We start from the raw sequence: 14020 nt of genomic DNA, 5'->3' as shown, positions 1-14020 counted from the left end.
ACACGCCCCCTCCCCCACCACCACCCCCCCATTCCCACCTTCCCCATCACATTCCAGCGCTCGACGATTCTTTTTTCTTTTCCTTTCTTTCTTTTCCACCTCCTCCTCCTCTGCCCTCCCCAACCCCCCACAACCCCCACAACCCCCCCAAAAAAACCCACCACCACCGTCCCTGCCGGCCTTTGTCCCTTCACCTGCCGTCATCACGCCGGGGGGCCGGGTGCACCCAATTATTATCGTGCAAACCCACCCTACAACCAGGCGCTTCCTTATCAGGTCTCCGGCAACACATCCAGTAGGAACGGCCGTAAGGCAGGTCGTGGTGGTAGGGCTTGGGATGCCACCGGCAGAGGGACACGTCCCCCTTCTCGTAATGCTTCTTGCACTGCTTGCAGGGGTCATCGCGATAAAGGGGGTCGCGATTCCACCGGGAATCGGTGGCTTGCACCCCGAAGGTTTCGATGATGGATTTGAAGTAATGGCAGGAGCATTTGAGGGCGGCCAGCGCTTGGGTGGGCAAGTAGCTGAAGATCTTCACCATGACGTGCTCTGGCAGGAGGAGCATGTACTGCCGAGGTTCCAGGAGGCGCTGGATCTTGAAGCGGATCTCCAAAAAATCATGGGAGACATGACGATACAAGCGGCAAAGCGAAGGGTCGGGGACGGTCGGCAGCTCCTCGCCAGTTTCGGCGTCATCTGGCGCCGGCGGTTCCTCGGGGACAGGCAAGAGGAAGAGCTGGCCTGGCGGTGGGTCCTCCTGCGCCGCTGCCGGCAGTCGCACCGTCTCCTCCTTCATCTTCTTGGTGCTGTCCTTGCCAAAGAAGACGCATTGATCCACCACCCCCGTCACCACCACGTCCACGTGGAAGCCAGAGGTGCAATCCCGCGCCGACGCCAACGGCCCTTCGCCGGTTCCTTCACCTGGCTCCGCTTTGGTGATGGTGGCTGAGCCCTCGCCACACCCCATGGCCATGTCAGGACCGTCGCTGTCCCCCCTGGGGCTGGCAGCGGCCAGGAGGAACTCCACATTGTTGGGCAGCGTGTCGCGGGAAGGGCTGATCAGCTGGTAGAGATCACAGGTGATCTTGTCCTTGGCGCGACCGCCAGCGTTGCCACCACTTGCTGTCCCGCAGCTCATGAAGACACAATTAGGACGCCCAACAGCGCCCGCCTCGGCAGCAGCACCAGCACTGGCACGGGGCTCGCGGCCGCTGGAGATGCGGAAAGCGATGCGCACCTCGCCGGGAGCCGCCGCCGCTGCTGCTGAGGCCGCCGTGGCGCATTCGGCACCCGGGCGGCACAAGCCATTGGGGCGGGTGCCACCATGCTCCCGTTGCCGTGACTCAAAGTGGGCAACGGCTTCAGCTACCCGGCTGCAATCAGAGCCGCTTGGCGTTTTGGTTTCACTGCCAGCTGTCTCCACAAAGACAACAGGAGCGGTAGGAGCGCCGCAAGGTCGGGGAAAGCTCTGCAACGCCAGCGCCGTCCTCTGCTCCACCAACGCCACCATCTCCGCCACCGACAGCAAATCAGCAGCTTCACTGGTGCCACCGGTGGTGGCTGGTTCGCCAGGAAGAGGGCGAGTTGGGTCCCTGCCACTGGCAGCCCAGGCTGGGCTGGGTTTGCCCTTTGTGGGGTCGTGGCAGCGCCGGCGCCGCTTGGCTTTGGAGCTATCGCTGCCCCAGTTGCCCTTGACCTTCATGGTGCTGGCACGGCCGCCGGCGCCACCAGTGCCGCCGGTGCCACCACCACACTGATGTGCCACAAAGAAAGCCACCTTCTCCTTGGTGTTTCCTGGTTTGATGACGTACCACGTGTCCAGCAGCACCCGACCTTCCTCGGCCGATGCTGGGGGAACTGGGGCAGCATCGGCAGGAGCCGGCGGCGTGTTTTCCGAGGGGGCCCGGGCTCCAGCAGGCTCTTCGGGGGTGCGGCAGGAAAAGGTTTTTTTGGTGGAGCTGGGGCCGGGGCATGGTTTATTCTGGGAGTAGGTGCCGAAGGGCCGCGGGCACCAGAGCTGCAGCTGAGGGAAGGCGTTGGGCTCCATCAGGGCAGCATCGCACTGCCAACTGTGCCAACGATGCCGATGATGCCAACGGTGCCGATGATGCCAATGCCGTGGGCTGCCGGCGCCCCTGCCCAAGCCTGTCAGGAAAGAAAGGGGTGTCAATGGGCATGGCAGGGACAGTGTAGGGCTGGTATGGGGACAGTGTGGGGCTTCTGAGGATGCTATGGGGCTGGCAAAGCCAGTATGGGGCCAGTACGGAGCCAGTATAGAGCCAGTATGGGACCACTATGGGGCTGGCAGTGCCAGTATGGGACCAGTATGGGGCCAGTATGGAGCTTCTGGGGACACAGTGGGGCTGGCAGTGCCAGTGTGGGGTCGGTGTGGGGCTGGGGGGCTTAACAGGACCATCACCGGGCCCTTCCCAGTCTGGGCAGAGTACTGGGGCGGTGCCTCCCGGCTCCCCATCCTTGCACAGACCCCGCCCCGTCCCCGGGATGCCACGCCCACACTGGAAGCCACGCCCCCGATCCCCGAAGCCACGCCCGGTTACCGGTTCTTAAAGCGGCAACGCCGCTGGGGTGGGGGGGGCTGAATCCCACGAATCGGACCCACCCGCCCCTTTTAAGAACCGGCAGCGGCCGCCGCTTGTTGACAGGCCCTGCGCGCGACAGCGCCGGCCAATCAGAGAGCGGCGTTCGGGCCATGCCCATATATGGACGGCGGCAGAGCGGCGGGCCGGGGGCGTGGTCAGAAAGGGGCGTGGCCAGCGGGAGGGGGCGGGGTCGTGCGACCCCGCCCACCCCCCCGGGCCGCGGGGACGGGAGGGGCGCGGACACGGTCGCGCGTGTCCACGGGACGGTCCTGCCCACCCCCCCACCCCTCCGTGGGAACGCGGGGTGGGGGTGGGGCGATGTCCCTCGTGTGTGATGCGAGACCGGGCGTGCCCCCGCCCCGGGTGCGACACGGGGACACGCCCGCCACCCCCATCCCACGCGCGGCGCGGGGCCACGCGCGTCCCCACGCGCCAGGCGGGGCCGTGCCCTCGGCGCGGCGGCACCAGCGGCCCCGTCCCGCAGCGCCAAGGCGGCGGCGCGCGCGGCCCCCTCCCCCCCCACACCTTTCCCCGCGATGTGTCACGGGTGGGTCGGCGGGCACAACCCCACCCCCACACCCCCCCACCGCTCCCCCACGGCGTGTCACGAGCGGGAAAACACCCGCTGCCCTATAACACGGGGGCCAGCCAAGGCCCAGCCCAGCGGCCGGGACCGACCACCGGCCCCGGGGCTCCGCTCACCGACACCCCGGCCGCCCCCACGCCCGCCCCGGCCCCCCCCCGCCTCCCTCTCCACGGCCCGGGCCCCGCCCGGTGCCGCCGCCCCTCCCCCGCTCACCGGGCAGGTGCCGGGCGCGGCCGCTCCGCCTCTCCGCGGTGCTTCCGGGGTGCCCCGCGCATGCGCCCTCCCGGCGGGAGCCGCGCAGGCGCAGGGCAAGGCACGGCGGGAGTTGTGGTTCTCCGCGGGGCGGGCGCGCAGCCGCGGCTGCGTCGGGCAAAGCACCGTGGGAGCCGTGGTTCGCCGCCGCGCCGCCCGGGAGCCGCAGGCGCAGCCCGGCATGTGCAGTGCGGCGCCGGGGGGTGTCCCCGCGGGAGGGAGGGAGCGGGCGGGGTGGGGGCTGTCGCCCCTCGTGACACCCACCCACCCCGCCCCCGCACGGCTGGGAACCCGCTGACACGGCACCCCACCCCCCCCCGTTACCAGTTAGCCCAGCGGCACCCAGTGCCACCCACCGCCAGTGTGAGATGCCCCCCCCCCCCCCCCCCCCCCAAAGTGATTTCACAGGAGTCACTCATGGGTCTCGCTGTTTCTTTAGGGTACAAAGCTGGGGACACCTGGGACCCCCCCCACACAACTCGGACACCCCCAGCACACACACCCCCAGCACCCCAAGGTGTCTGGAACCCCCCCCCCACCAACGCCCCCAGCACCCCAGCACCCCAAGGTGTCTGAACCCGCCCCCCAACCCCACCAGCACCCCAAGGTGTCTGGACCCCCCCCCCCACCAACCCCCCCAGCACCCCAAGGTGTCAGGGACCCCACCCCAAACCACCCCAGCACCCCAGGGTGTCAGAGGACACTCCCCAAACCCCCCTCCTAGCACCCCAAGGTGTCTGGAACCCCCCCCACCAACCCCCCCAGCACCCCAGCACCCCAAGGTGTCAGGGACCCCGCCCCAAACCCCCCCAGCACCCCAGGGTGTCAGAGGACACTCCCCAAACCCCCCTCCTAGCACCCCAAGGTGTCTGGAACCCCCCCCCACCAACCCCCCCAGCACCCCAGGGTGTCAGAGGACACTCCCCAAACCCCCCTCCTAGCACCCCAAGGTGTCAGGGGACACGCACACCCCAAAACCCCCTGACCCTCCCCGCCAGCATCCCAAGGTGTCAGGGACACCCCCCCCCCCCAAACTCCCACAGCACCCCAAAGTGTCAGGGATCCCCCCCGAATCCCCTCAGCACCCCAAGGTGTCAGGACCCCTCCAGCACCCCAAGGTGTCAAGGGTCACCCTCCAACCCCCCCTGCCTCCCCCCCAGCACCCAAAGGTGAAAGTGACATCCCCCCTTCCAGCACCCCAAGGCCTTGGGACCCCCCCCCAGCTCCCAAAGGTGCCACCCCCCACCCCCCCTCTCAGCAGCAAGTCTCGGCCATCGGGGGTCCCCTGGGGGGGTGGGGGGCTGGGTGCTGCCCCCCCACAGCCACATAACGGCGGGTGCCCCGGGGAGGGGCGCGGGGGGAGCCGGGGGCACCCAGGCGGCACCGCTGCCACCCGCGCCGCACTTCTGCCTGCACCTGGTGGCACACGACATGTCACGACATGCCCCGCCCCCCCCCCCACCCCACCCACCCCCCCCCCCGCGACACTGCCCTGACGCACCTCCTTGTTGACAAAGCAGTAAAGGACGCTGACAACAAGGCCCTGGGGAAGGGGGGGGGGAGGGGCGGGGGGCACCCAGACATGTGGGTGCACATGGTCACGTAGATGCGCCCCTCCCCCTCCTGCAGCCCACCCTGCAGTTTCCCCCTGCAGCCCCCATGGAGGCCCCCCCAGTGCACCCCACTATTTTTGCCCCCCCCCACTGCCCTCCCCCCCGCAGTAGCACCCATCCCATCGCACCCCCCCATTGCACCCCCCCCCACTGCAGCCCCCCCCCCCAACCCCCAACCCCCATGGCACAACCCCTGCCCCCCCACCCGTCCCGACCCCATGGTGCCTCACTGACACACACCTCCCATCCCCCCAGCACCCTCCCGACCCTCACGGCACACCCTCGCACCCCCCCACCCCCCACCCCCCCGTATCCCACAGATCGCCATGGCAACCTCCGACCCCACCCCCCCCGCCCCCCATGGCAACCCCTTACTCCCCCCGCCCCCCATGCCCCCCCCCCCACCTCCCCCGCATTCCCCCAGCATCCCTTCGACCCCCTCTGCACACCCCCGCCCCCCCATGCCCTGCCCCGGAGCCCCCCACCGACATCCCCTGACCCCCGTGGCCTCTCCCACAGCACCCTCCCGCCCCCCACGGCCCCCCCTGCCCCCACACCTGGGAGGAGGACAGCAGCAGCTGCAGGCAGAGCCGCACCAGGCGCAGGGTGCCCCCCCCGTGCCCCTCCCCCAACAGGGCGAAGGCCACCTCGTGCACCCCCAGCAGCGGGATCAGCGTCAGCGTCGAGCGGGCCAGCCTGGGGGGAGGGGGGGGGGGCACCCGCGGGATGGGGACCCCCTTGGGACAGGGAGAACCCCAGGATGGGGACACCCCCAGGGACAGGGACACCTCGAGAGACACCTCCGGGATGGGGGGACCCCCAGGATGGGTACAGCCACAGCATGGGGAGCCCCCCGGGACAGGGCCACCCCCAGGGACACACTTGGGGACACGTTTGGGGACACTGCAAAGGTGGGGACATGCTTGGGGACACACCTGGGGCTATGGTGGGCATGAGGACATTGCAGGGACAACATGGAGACTCCACGGGGACCAGGATGTGACATCTCCCCTGCCCCCGCCCCACACACCCCAGCGTACACGTGTGGCCCCACACACACCCCCACCCCATGTCCCCACCTGACCCTGGTGTCCCCCTGGGACACCTGATGCGCCCGGACTTTGGCCACCAAGATACGGACGATGCGGACAAATACCATGAAGTTCACCTGGGGAGGGACGACACACCAGCGGTGACACCCCCTGTGGTGAGGACACCCCCTGCAGTGGGGACACCCCCTTGGTGACAGCCACCCCTCCCCCACGCCATGTCACCCACCGCCACTGCCACCAGGATGGGACAGCGGATGATCCACCACACTGCCACCTTCTCGTTCCTCTCCCAGCACCTGCCATGGGGGGGGAGTGACACACATGGGGGGGTGACCTCAACCTTGGGGACATCCCCAAGGGGACAGGGTGTCCCCTGGGGGTAACAAAGTGGGGACAATGGGGGGCAGGAGTGGCAGCCTCACCCCTCGTTCTCATAGAGGTACCTCGCTACCACCCATGGTACCACGAAGAGCACGGGGGCTCCTGGTGGGACAGGGACAAGGTTGGGGAGGGGACACGGAGACACCAAGGGGACATGTGGGGACACAGAGCAGGGCTCACCCCAGCCGAGGAGGAGGAAGGCAGGTAGGCAGCGCCGGCCACTGAAGGCCACCAGCACCAGGAGCTTGTGGAGGAAGAGCCCCTCGGCCAGCAGCCACCCGTAGTTGGCCCCCACGCAGTACTGGGTGACCACCTGGGCCAGCCGGCAGCTGGCCACCGCCTGCCCTGGGGACAACCCCAGCACCAGCGGGACAGCAGCGGCGGGGGGGGGGGGGGAACAGCCTCAGAGGGGCACCAGGATCATGGTGGCACCAGCATTGTGGTGGCACCAGGATCATGGTGGCACCAGCGTTGTGGTGGGAACAATATCATGTTGGACCAGGATCATGGTGGCACCAACATTGTGGTGGCACCAATGTCATGGTGGCACCAGCATTGTGGTGGCACCAGGATCATGGTGGCACCAGTGTTGTGGTGGGAACAATATCATGTTGGACCAGGATCATGGTGGCACCAACACTGTGGTGGCACCAATGTCATGGTGGCACCAGTGTTATGGTGGTGGCACCAGCATCGTGGTGGCACCAGAGTTGTGGTGGCACCAATGTCATGGTGGGAACCAGGACCGTGGTGGCACCAATATCACATTTGACCAGGACCATGCTGCTACCAGGGTCACGGTGGGACAAGTGTCATAGTGGACCAGGATCGTGGTGGCACCAGGATCGTGGTGGCACCAGGATTGTGGTGGGACCAGTGTCATGTCTGACCAGCTCCCACCCTTGGGTCTCACATCCCAGCACAGCCCACCAACCCCCACCCATGAGTGTCCCCACCCTTTGGGTGCCCCCACCATGGCTGTCCCCACCCATGGGTGCCCCCACCATAGCTGTCCGCTCCACGGGTGTCCCCCATGTGGGTGCCCCCCCCCACCCATGGGTGCCCACCTCCTGGCCCAGCAGCTGCAGCGGGTGTGCGGGGCCGGGGCGCAGGCGGCGGCGCAGCAGCGCGTCCCGCGTCAGGATGGCGCCTGCCCGCAGCACGAAGGAGAGGAAGAGGTTGGCATGGATGAAGTTGCGGGTGCAATGCAGGCGCCTGTGGGGACAAAGGTCAGTGGGTAGCAGCGCCCATGGGTGCCCTCCTAGCACCCATGGGTGCCCCCGCCACGGTACCTGAAGGTGAGGAGCAGTAGCAGCGCCAGCAGGAGGGCCACGAGGGACAGGGAGTAGCCCACGGTGTAGAGGAGCCGGAACTGCTCCAGCAGCCAGGCCTGGCGCTGTGGGGAGAGGGACACGGCGACGGGGAGGTGGCACCACGCCGGGAGGTGGCACAGGGTGTGGCAGGGGGTAGCGGGGCACGGCACAGCACGATACGGGGCATGGCACGGCATGGCACGGTGCAACATGGTATGGCACTGCACAGCACAGCGTGGCATGGGGCACAGCATGGCACGGCACAGCACGGTGCGGTACAGGGCACGGCACGGGCACGGCACAGCATGGCACAGTGCGGTACAGGGCATGGCACAGGGCACAGCACGGCACAGTGTGGTACAGGGCATGGCACAGGGCACAGCACGGCACAGTGTGGTACAGGGCATGGCACGGGCACGGCACAGCATGGCACAGTGCGGTACAGGGCATGGCACAGGGCACAGCACGGCACAGTGTGGTACAGGGCATGGCACAGGGCACAGCACAGCATGGCACAGTGTGGTACAGGGCATGGCACGGGCACAGCATGGCACAGTGTGGTACAGGGCATGGCACGGGCACAGCACAGCATGGCACAGTGCGGTACAGGGCATGGCACAGGGCACAGCACGGCACAGTGTGGTACAGGGCATGGCACAGGGCACAGCACAGCATGGCACAGTGTGGTACAGGGCATGGCATGGGCACGGCACAGCACGGCACAGTGTGGTACAGGGCACGGCACGGGCACGGCACAGCATGGCACAGTGCGGTACAGGGCATGGCACAGGGCACAGCACGGCACAGTGTGGTACAGGGCATGGCACAGGGCACAGCACAGCATGGCACAGTGTGGTACAGGGCATGGCACGGGCACAGCATGGCACAGTGTGGTACAGGGCATGGCACGGGCACAGCACAGCATGGCACAGTGCGGTACAGGGCATGGCACAGGGCACAGCACGGCACAGTGTGGTACAGGGCATGGCACAGGGCACAGCATGGCACAGTGTGGTACAGGGCATGGCACGGGCACAGCACAGCATGGCACAGTGTGGTACAGGGCATGGCATGGGCACGGCACAGCATGGCACAGTGTGGTACAGGGCATGGCATGGGCACGGCACAGCATGGCACAGTGCGGTACAGGGCACGGCACGGGGCACAGCACGGCACAGTGTGGTACAGGGCATGGCACGGGCACGGCACAGCATGGCACAGTGTGGTACAGGGCACGGCACGGGCACGGCACAGCATGGCACAGTGTGGTACAGGGCACGGCACAGGGCACAGCACGGCACAGTGTGGTACAGGGCATGGCACAGGGCACAGCATGGCACAGTGTGGTACAGGGCACGGCACGGGGCACAGCACGGCACAGTGTGGTACAGGGCATGGCATGGGCACGGCACAGCATGGCACAGTGCGGTACAGGGCACGGCACGGGGCACAGCACGGCACAGTGTGGTACAGGGCATGGCACGGGCACGGCACAGCATGGCACAGTGCGGTACAGGGCACGGCACGGGCACGGCACAGCATGGCACAGTGTGGTACAGGGCACGGCACAGGGCACAGCACGGCACAGTGCGGTACAGGGCATGGCACGGGCACGGCACAGCATGGCACAGTGCATGACACAGCGTGGCACGGCACAGGGCATGGACAGGGCACAGCGCTGGGCACAGCACGGCACAGGGCACGGACAGGGCATGGCACAGCCCAGCCCGCCACGCAGCAGAGAAGCAGGGCGCACAGCACGGCACGGCGGTGTGACACATCACAGCATGGTGCAGCTCCCAGCACAGCACCCTGCGCACGGCACAGCACCCCACGCCTCAACACAGCACCCCACACCCCAGCACCCCAAACCCCAGCACCCCACGCCCCAGCACCCAGCACCCCACGGCACAGCACCCCAGGCCCCAACACAGCACCCCATGGCACAGCGCAGCACCCCACGCCCTGGCCCAGCACCCTATGCCACAGCATCCCACACCCCAGCACCCCACGCCCCAGCACCCAGCACCCCACGCCCCAGCACCCCATGGCATGGCACAGCACCCCACACCCCAGCCCAGCACCCCATGCCACAGCATCCCGTGCCCCAGCACCCCATGCCCCAGCACCCAGCACCCCACGGCACAGCACCCCATGCCCCAACACAGCACCCCATGGCACAGCACAGCACCCCACGCCCTGGCCCAGCACCCTATGCCACAGCATCCCACACCCCAGCACCCCACGCAACAGCACCTCACACCCCAGCACCCCATGGCATGGCACAGCACCCCACACCCCAGCCCAGCACCCCATGCCACAGCATCCCGTGCCCCAGCACCCCATGCCCCAGCACCCAGCACCCCACGGCACAGCATCCCACGCCCAGCACCCCACACTCCAGCTCAGCCCCCAGACCCCTACCTGCAGCGGTTGCTCCTGTGCCGGATCCTGGCACTGCGAATGATCCCGCCAAGGTCTCCCAGTCTCATCCAGCACCCAGCGCCCGTCGGGTCCGCAGCGCCGAGCCACCACCCCACCCTGCACTGAGCACCCCCTCCTGTCACCCCACGGCCACCCATGGGGGGGGGGACACACACTCCCCCGCCCTTACCTCGGTGGTGCCAGGGCAGGTACCAGGGGCAGGGGACAGTGACGGTGGTGTTGGGGACTGCATCCCCCCAGCAGGCGTACATGTCGAAGCTGCGGTTGCAAACAGGTCCTGGTGGGGTGGGGGGGTCAGGGCATCCCCCAGTGTCCTCCCAGTGTCCCCCTGGTGTCCCCACCTCCAGCGCACTCACCGGGTGCTGGGGGGTCGAGGTGCAGGCGGAGTTCGCAGGCGTGCCGGTACTGGTGCCAAGCGGCCAGCGTTGCCTGAGCTGAGCGCTCCTCCTGCGGGGGACATGGGGGGCACACCGAGGGGGGACACTAGGGGGGTGTCACCACTGGGGTGGCCACACTGGGGCGACCGCTGTGGGGTCACCACCACGGGGGCACAAGGATGGGGCAAACATGGGGACAGCACAACTGGGGCCACCATGACTAGGGTCACCACCATGGGGCCACCATGAGGGGGACAGCATGACTGGGGCCACCATGATGGGGCCACCACAACTGGGGCCACCACCATGGGGCCACCATGACGGGGGCCACCAGAACTAGGGCCACCACCATGGGGACGCTACGACTGGGGCCACCATCATGGGGCCACCACCGCGGGGCCACCATGGTCCTGGGTGGGTAGAGGCGTCCCTGAGGTGGCACCTGGCGGGGGTCCCGGTGGCTTGGGGGTCCCGATGAGGCAAGGGGAGGGGCCGTGTGTGTGTGTCCCAGTGTCTGGGGGGGTCCCAGGGGTAATGGGGGGGAGGGGGGTGTGTCTCACCTCTGCCCCATGCAGGACCTGGCTGAGCGAGGGGGGGGGCATAGCCCAGTGCCCCATGTCGTGACAGTGGCTCCTGGAGTGGGGGGAGGGGTGTACTGGGGGGGAGGGGCACGGGGGGGAGGGGTTACCGGTATCATCCCCCTCCCCATCACCAGACCTGCCCCCCCCCCCCCCCCCCCCCCGCTTTGACGTGGTCGTTACCAGGGAGCTGCCGGTGGGTCCCTCCAGTGGAGGGGACACGGGACCGGTAGCAGCCCCCCCCCCCCCGGCCCTCCCCCGCGTGATACAGGTGCCACCACTCAGTGTCCCTTGTCCCACCCTCCCGTGTTGCTTCCCCTGTCCCAGTGTCCCGTGCCCCATGCCCCCTCTGTGCCCCGTGCCCCCCCCCCGTGTCCCTTGTCCCCCCCCCCCCGCCGTGTCCCTTGTCCCCACCCTCGGTGTCCCGGCTCCCTTCGTGATCCCTTGAGTCCCCCCACACGCATCACCCCACTGCCCCCGTGTCCCTTGCTCCACCCTCAGTGTCCCTTGCCCCCCCCGGTGTCCCTTGTCCCCCCCTCAGTGTCCCTTGCACCCCCCTCAGTGTCCCTTGCACCCCCCTCGGTGTCCCGGCGCCCCCCCCCGCTCTGTCCTGAGTCCCCCCACGCGTGTCCCCCCCTTCCCCCATGTCCGCTCCACTTCACCCCGACACCCCACCGTGATGCTGGTGCCCCACCCCCGGTGTCCCGACTCCCTCCCCCAGGGTCCCTTGTCCCCCCCTCGCTGTCCCGGCCCCCCTCGCTGTGTCCTGAGTCCCCCCACGCGTGTCCACCCCCACCCCCTTGTCCCGTGAGCTTTACACCGCCCCCCCCCCGGACCCCCACCTCCTGTCTCAGGACCCCTGGTACCGGCTCAGTGCGAGACTCCACCGCCCTCGGTACACGGGCACCGGCTCCGGTGTCCCCGCCCACGGGGGGGCGGGGACACGGGGGGGCACCGGGGGGGGGCACCCGGGGGGGGTGGGGGCACACGCGGAGCAACGTGACCCGTGGAGCGTGGCCCACGTCTGGGGTGGGAGAGCCCCCAGGAAGCCCCACACGTGCCAGGGGTCCAGGGTCACTTGGGGGGGGTGTGTGGTGTCACCCACGGGTGGTCCGGTGCCACCCAAGGGGGTCCAGCATTACCCACGGGTGCCCCAGTGTCACCCATGAGTGGTCCAGTATCACCTGGGTGCTCCACCATCACCCACGGCTACCCTGCTGTCTCACACGGGTGCCCCAGTGTCACCCAGTGGGGATCCAGTGTTACTCATGGGGGACTGGCATCACCCACGGGTGCCCCAGTGTCACCCACGGGTGCCATAGTGTTACCCAGGGGGGGTCCGTTGCCACCCAGGGGGGAGCAACATCACCCATGGGTGCTCCACTGCCTCCCACAGGTGGTCCAGTATCACCCACGAGCACGCCAGTGTCACCCCGGGGGGTCCAGCATTGCCCATGGCTGCTCCGACATCACCCACGGGGGGTTCAGTGCTTCAGTGTCACCCACAAGCGCTCCAGTGTCACCCAGGGGAGTCCGACACCACCCACGGGTGCCCCACTGTCACCCACGAGTCACGCAGAAACAGCCCGAACCCCCCCCCCAAAACTCCCCCCCACCCCCACGCGTGGCTGCGTGTGAGGGAAAGGGGCGTGGCTTCGGATTGGGAAGGAGGCGTGACTTCAGGCAGGAAAGGGGGCGCGGCTTAAAGTCGGGAAAAGGGGCGTGGCTTAGTGCGTGGGAAAGGGAGCGAGGGCTCCGTTCGGGGAAAAGGGGGCGTGGGTTTGGGGCGTGAAGGGGCGTGGGTTTGTGTGGGAAGGGGGCGTGGTTTCATGTCCGGGTAAGGGGCCGGGGCTTCGGGGCGTTGTCTAAAGGCGCGCGGTGCCTGGACTGGGTAAAGGAGGCGTGGCCTGGACTCAGGGGCGTGGCTTCTGTTCGGGGGAAAGGGGGCACGGCTGCAGGTCTGGGCTCAGGGGGCGTGTCCTGGGCTCAGAGGGCGTGGCTGCGGGTCGGCTGGGGGCACCAGGCGGGTGTCTCCGCGGCCCCGCGAAGAGCAGCGGGCGGAGCTTCGGGGCGGCCCGCCCCCCCCCCTCCCCCCTCCCTCGCCGGCCGGCGTCGCGCGGCGCTGACGTCAGGGCGGCGCGCGCGGGCGGACGATGGTGGCGGGCGCGTTCCCGCTGGCCAAGCTGCTGACCCTGGGCGCGCGCCAGCTGAGCCGCCCCCTGGCGGCGCGCATCAAAGCCGGGGCCCGCGCCAGTCCCTTCTTCCGCACCTACATCTGCCTGCCCCCCGCCCAGCGTGAGTGGGGGCGGAGGGGGGGGGGGGGGTCACTGGGGGAGGAGGGGGTGACTGGGGGAAGGGGGGGGTGTCACACGGGGGAAGGACTCCGGGGGTCCTTAGCCAGTGCCCCCCCCCCCCCCCCGCAGTGTATCACTGGGTGGAGATGCGCGCCAAGATGCGGCTGATGGGCTTCCGCGGCGCCGCCGTGAAACCGCTGAACGAGGAGGCGGCGGCGGAGCTGGGGGCGGAGCTGCTGGGGGAAGCGATCGTGTTCGGCGTTGGGGGGCTCTGCTTGTACCTGGAGTACGCGCGGCAGGCGGGGCAGACGCGCCGCCGGGAAGGGGAGCAGGCGGCGGCGCTGCGGGAGCTGCGCGAGGGGCTGGAGGGGCTGCGGGCCGAGCTGGAGGCCATGGCGGCACGCCTGCCGCCTGGCCCCGGCGGGCTCGGCCACGCCCCCGCGAACCTTAACCACGCCCATGCCGGCGTTAACCACGCCGGCGCTAACCACGCCCCCGTCGACGCTAACCACGCCCCCGCCGGCGCTAA

The 14020-nt window shown here is 68.9% G+C and overlaps 3 protein-coding genes across 6 annotated transcripts in view; 1 reads left to right on the top strand and 2 right to left on the bottom strand.

The window, feature by feature from the left end:
* Positions 1 to 46: 46 nt before the first annotated feature.
* On the bottom strand, positions 47 to 3525 carry FBXO46 (F-box protein 46). The gene is made up of 2 exons (XM_080370826.1): positions 3400 to 3525; positions 47 to 2145 (listed from the first exon to the last, which is right to left on the bottom strand). The coding sequence occupies exon 2, from the start codon at positions 2045 to 2047 to the stop codon at positions 191 to 193; it is 1857 nt and encodes a 618-aa protein (XP_080226952.1). The 5' UTR covers positions 2048 to 2145; positions 3400 to 3525; the 3' UTR covers positions 47 to 190.
* A 1093-nt stretch (positions 3526 to 4618) lies between these two features.
* Positions 4619 to 12124, bottom strand: GIPR (gastric inhibitory polypeptide receptor). Of its 4 annotated transcripts, XM_080370817.1 has the most exons (14): positions 12040 to 12124; positions 11180 to 11274; positions 10599 to 10689; positions 10412 to 10519; positions 10222 to 10343; positions 7777 to 7880; positions 7552 to 7699; positions 6665 to 6824; positions 6526 to 6586; positions 6330 to 6399; positions 6131 to 6219; positions 5609 to 5747; positions 4940 to 4981; positions 4622 to 4854 (listed from the first exon to the last, which is right to left on the bottom strand). In XM_080370817.1, the coding sequence occupies exons 2-14, from the start codon at positions 11234 to 11236 to the stop codon at positions 4693 to 4695; spliced, it is 1353 nt and encodes a 450-aa protein (XP_080226943.1). In that variant the 5' UTR covers positions 11237 to 11274; positions 12040 to 12124; the 3' UTR covers positions 4622 to 4692. The 4 variants fall into 4 exon arrangements, with proteins under 4 accessions (XP_080226942.1, XP_080226940.1, XP_080226941.1 ...); XM_080370816.1 differs by having other exon boundaries at positions 4619 to 4854; positions 6526 to 6824; positions 10222 to 10338; positions 11180 to 11252; positions 12040 to 12093; XM_080370814.1 differs by having other exon boundaries at positions 4620 to 4854; positions 6526 to 6824.
* A 1167-nt stretch (positions 12125 to 13291) lies between these two features.
* OPA3 (outer mitochondrial membrane lipid metabolism regulator OPA3) overlaps positions 13292 to 14020 on the top strand; it is a gene marked incomplete at its 3' end in the record, with an annotated part of 998 nt that continues 269 nt past the window's right edge. Inside the window, exons 1-2 of the mRNA XM_080370812.1 lie at positions 13292 to 13492; positions 13621 to 14015. Coding sequence (XP_080226938.1) covers positions 13351 to 13492; positions 13621 to 14015 — 537 coding nt within the window. The 5' untranslated portion in view covers positions 13292 to 13350. The remainder of the gene's footprint in view (positions 13493 to 13620; positions 14016 to 14020) is intronic.

Source organism: Falco punctatus, assembly GCF_963210335.1.
Source record: "Falco punctatus genome assembly, chromosome: 22".
NCBI lineage: Eukaryota > Metazoa > Chordata > Aves > Falconiformes > Falconidae > Falco > Falco punctatus.
Note: the sequence above shows the minus strand (reverse complement) of the source record. Positions and strands in the feature narration are given on the sequence as shown.

What these genes read in the sequence shown, in the direction of transcription:
- FBXO46 (XM_080370826.1), bottom strand. Translation starts at nt 2,047, where the DNA reads ATGGAGCCCAACGCCTTCCCTCAGCTGCAGCTCTGGTGCCCGCGGCCC.
- GIPR (XM_080370814.1), bottom strand. Translation starts at nt 11,236, where the DNA reads ATGGGGCACTGGGCTATGCCCCCCCCCTCGCTCAGCCAGGTCCTGCAT. An exon ending in CTACTGCTCCTCACCTTCAG is followed by an intron (nt 7,700 to 7,776) that starts GTACCGTGGCGG and finishes TTGTCCCCACAG; the next exon opens with GCGCCTGCATTGCACCCGCA. An exon ending in ACTGCTTTGTCAACAAGGAG is followed by an intron (nt 4,855 to 4,939) that starts GTGCGTCAGGGC and finishes GTGTGCCACCAG; the next exon opens with GTGCAGGCAGAAGTGCGGCG.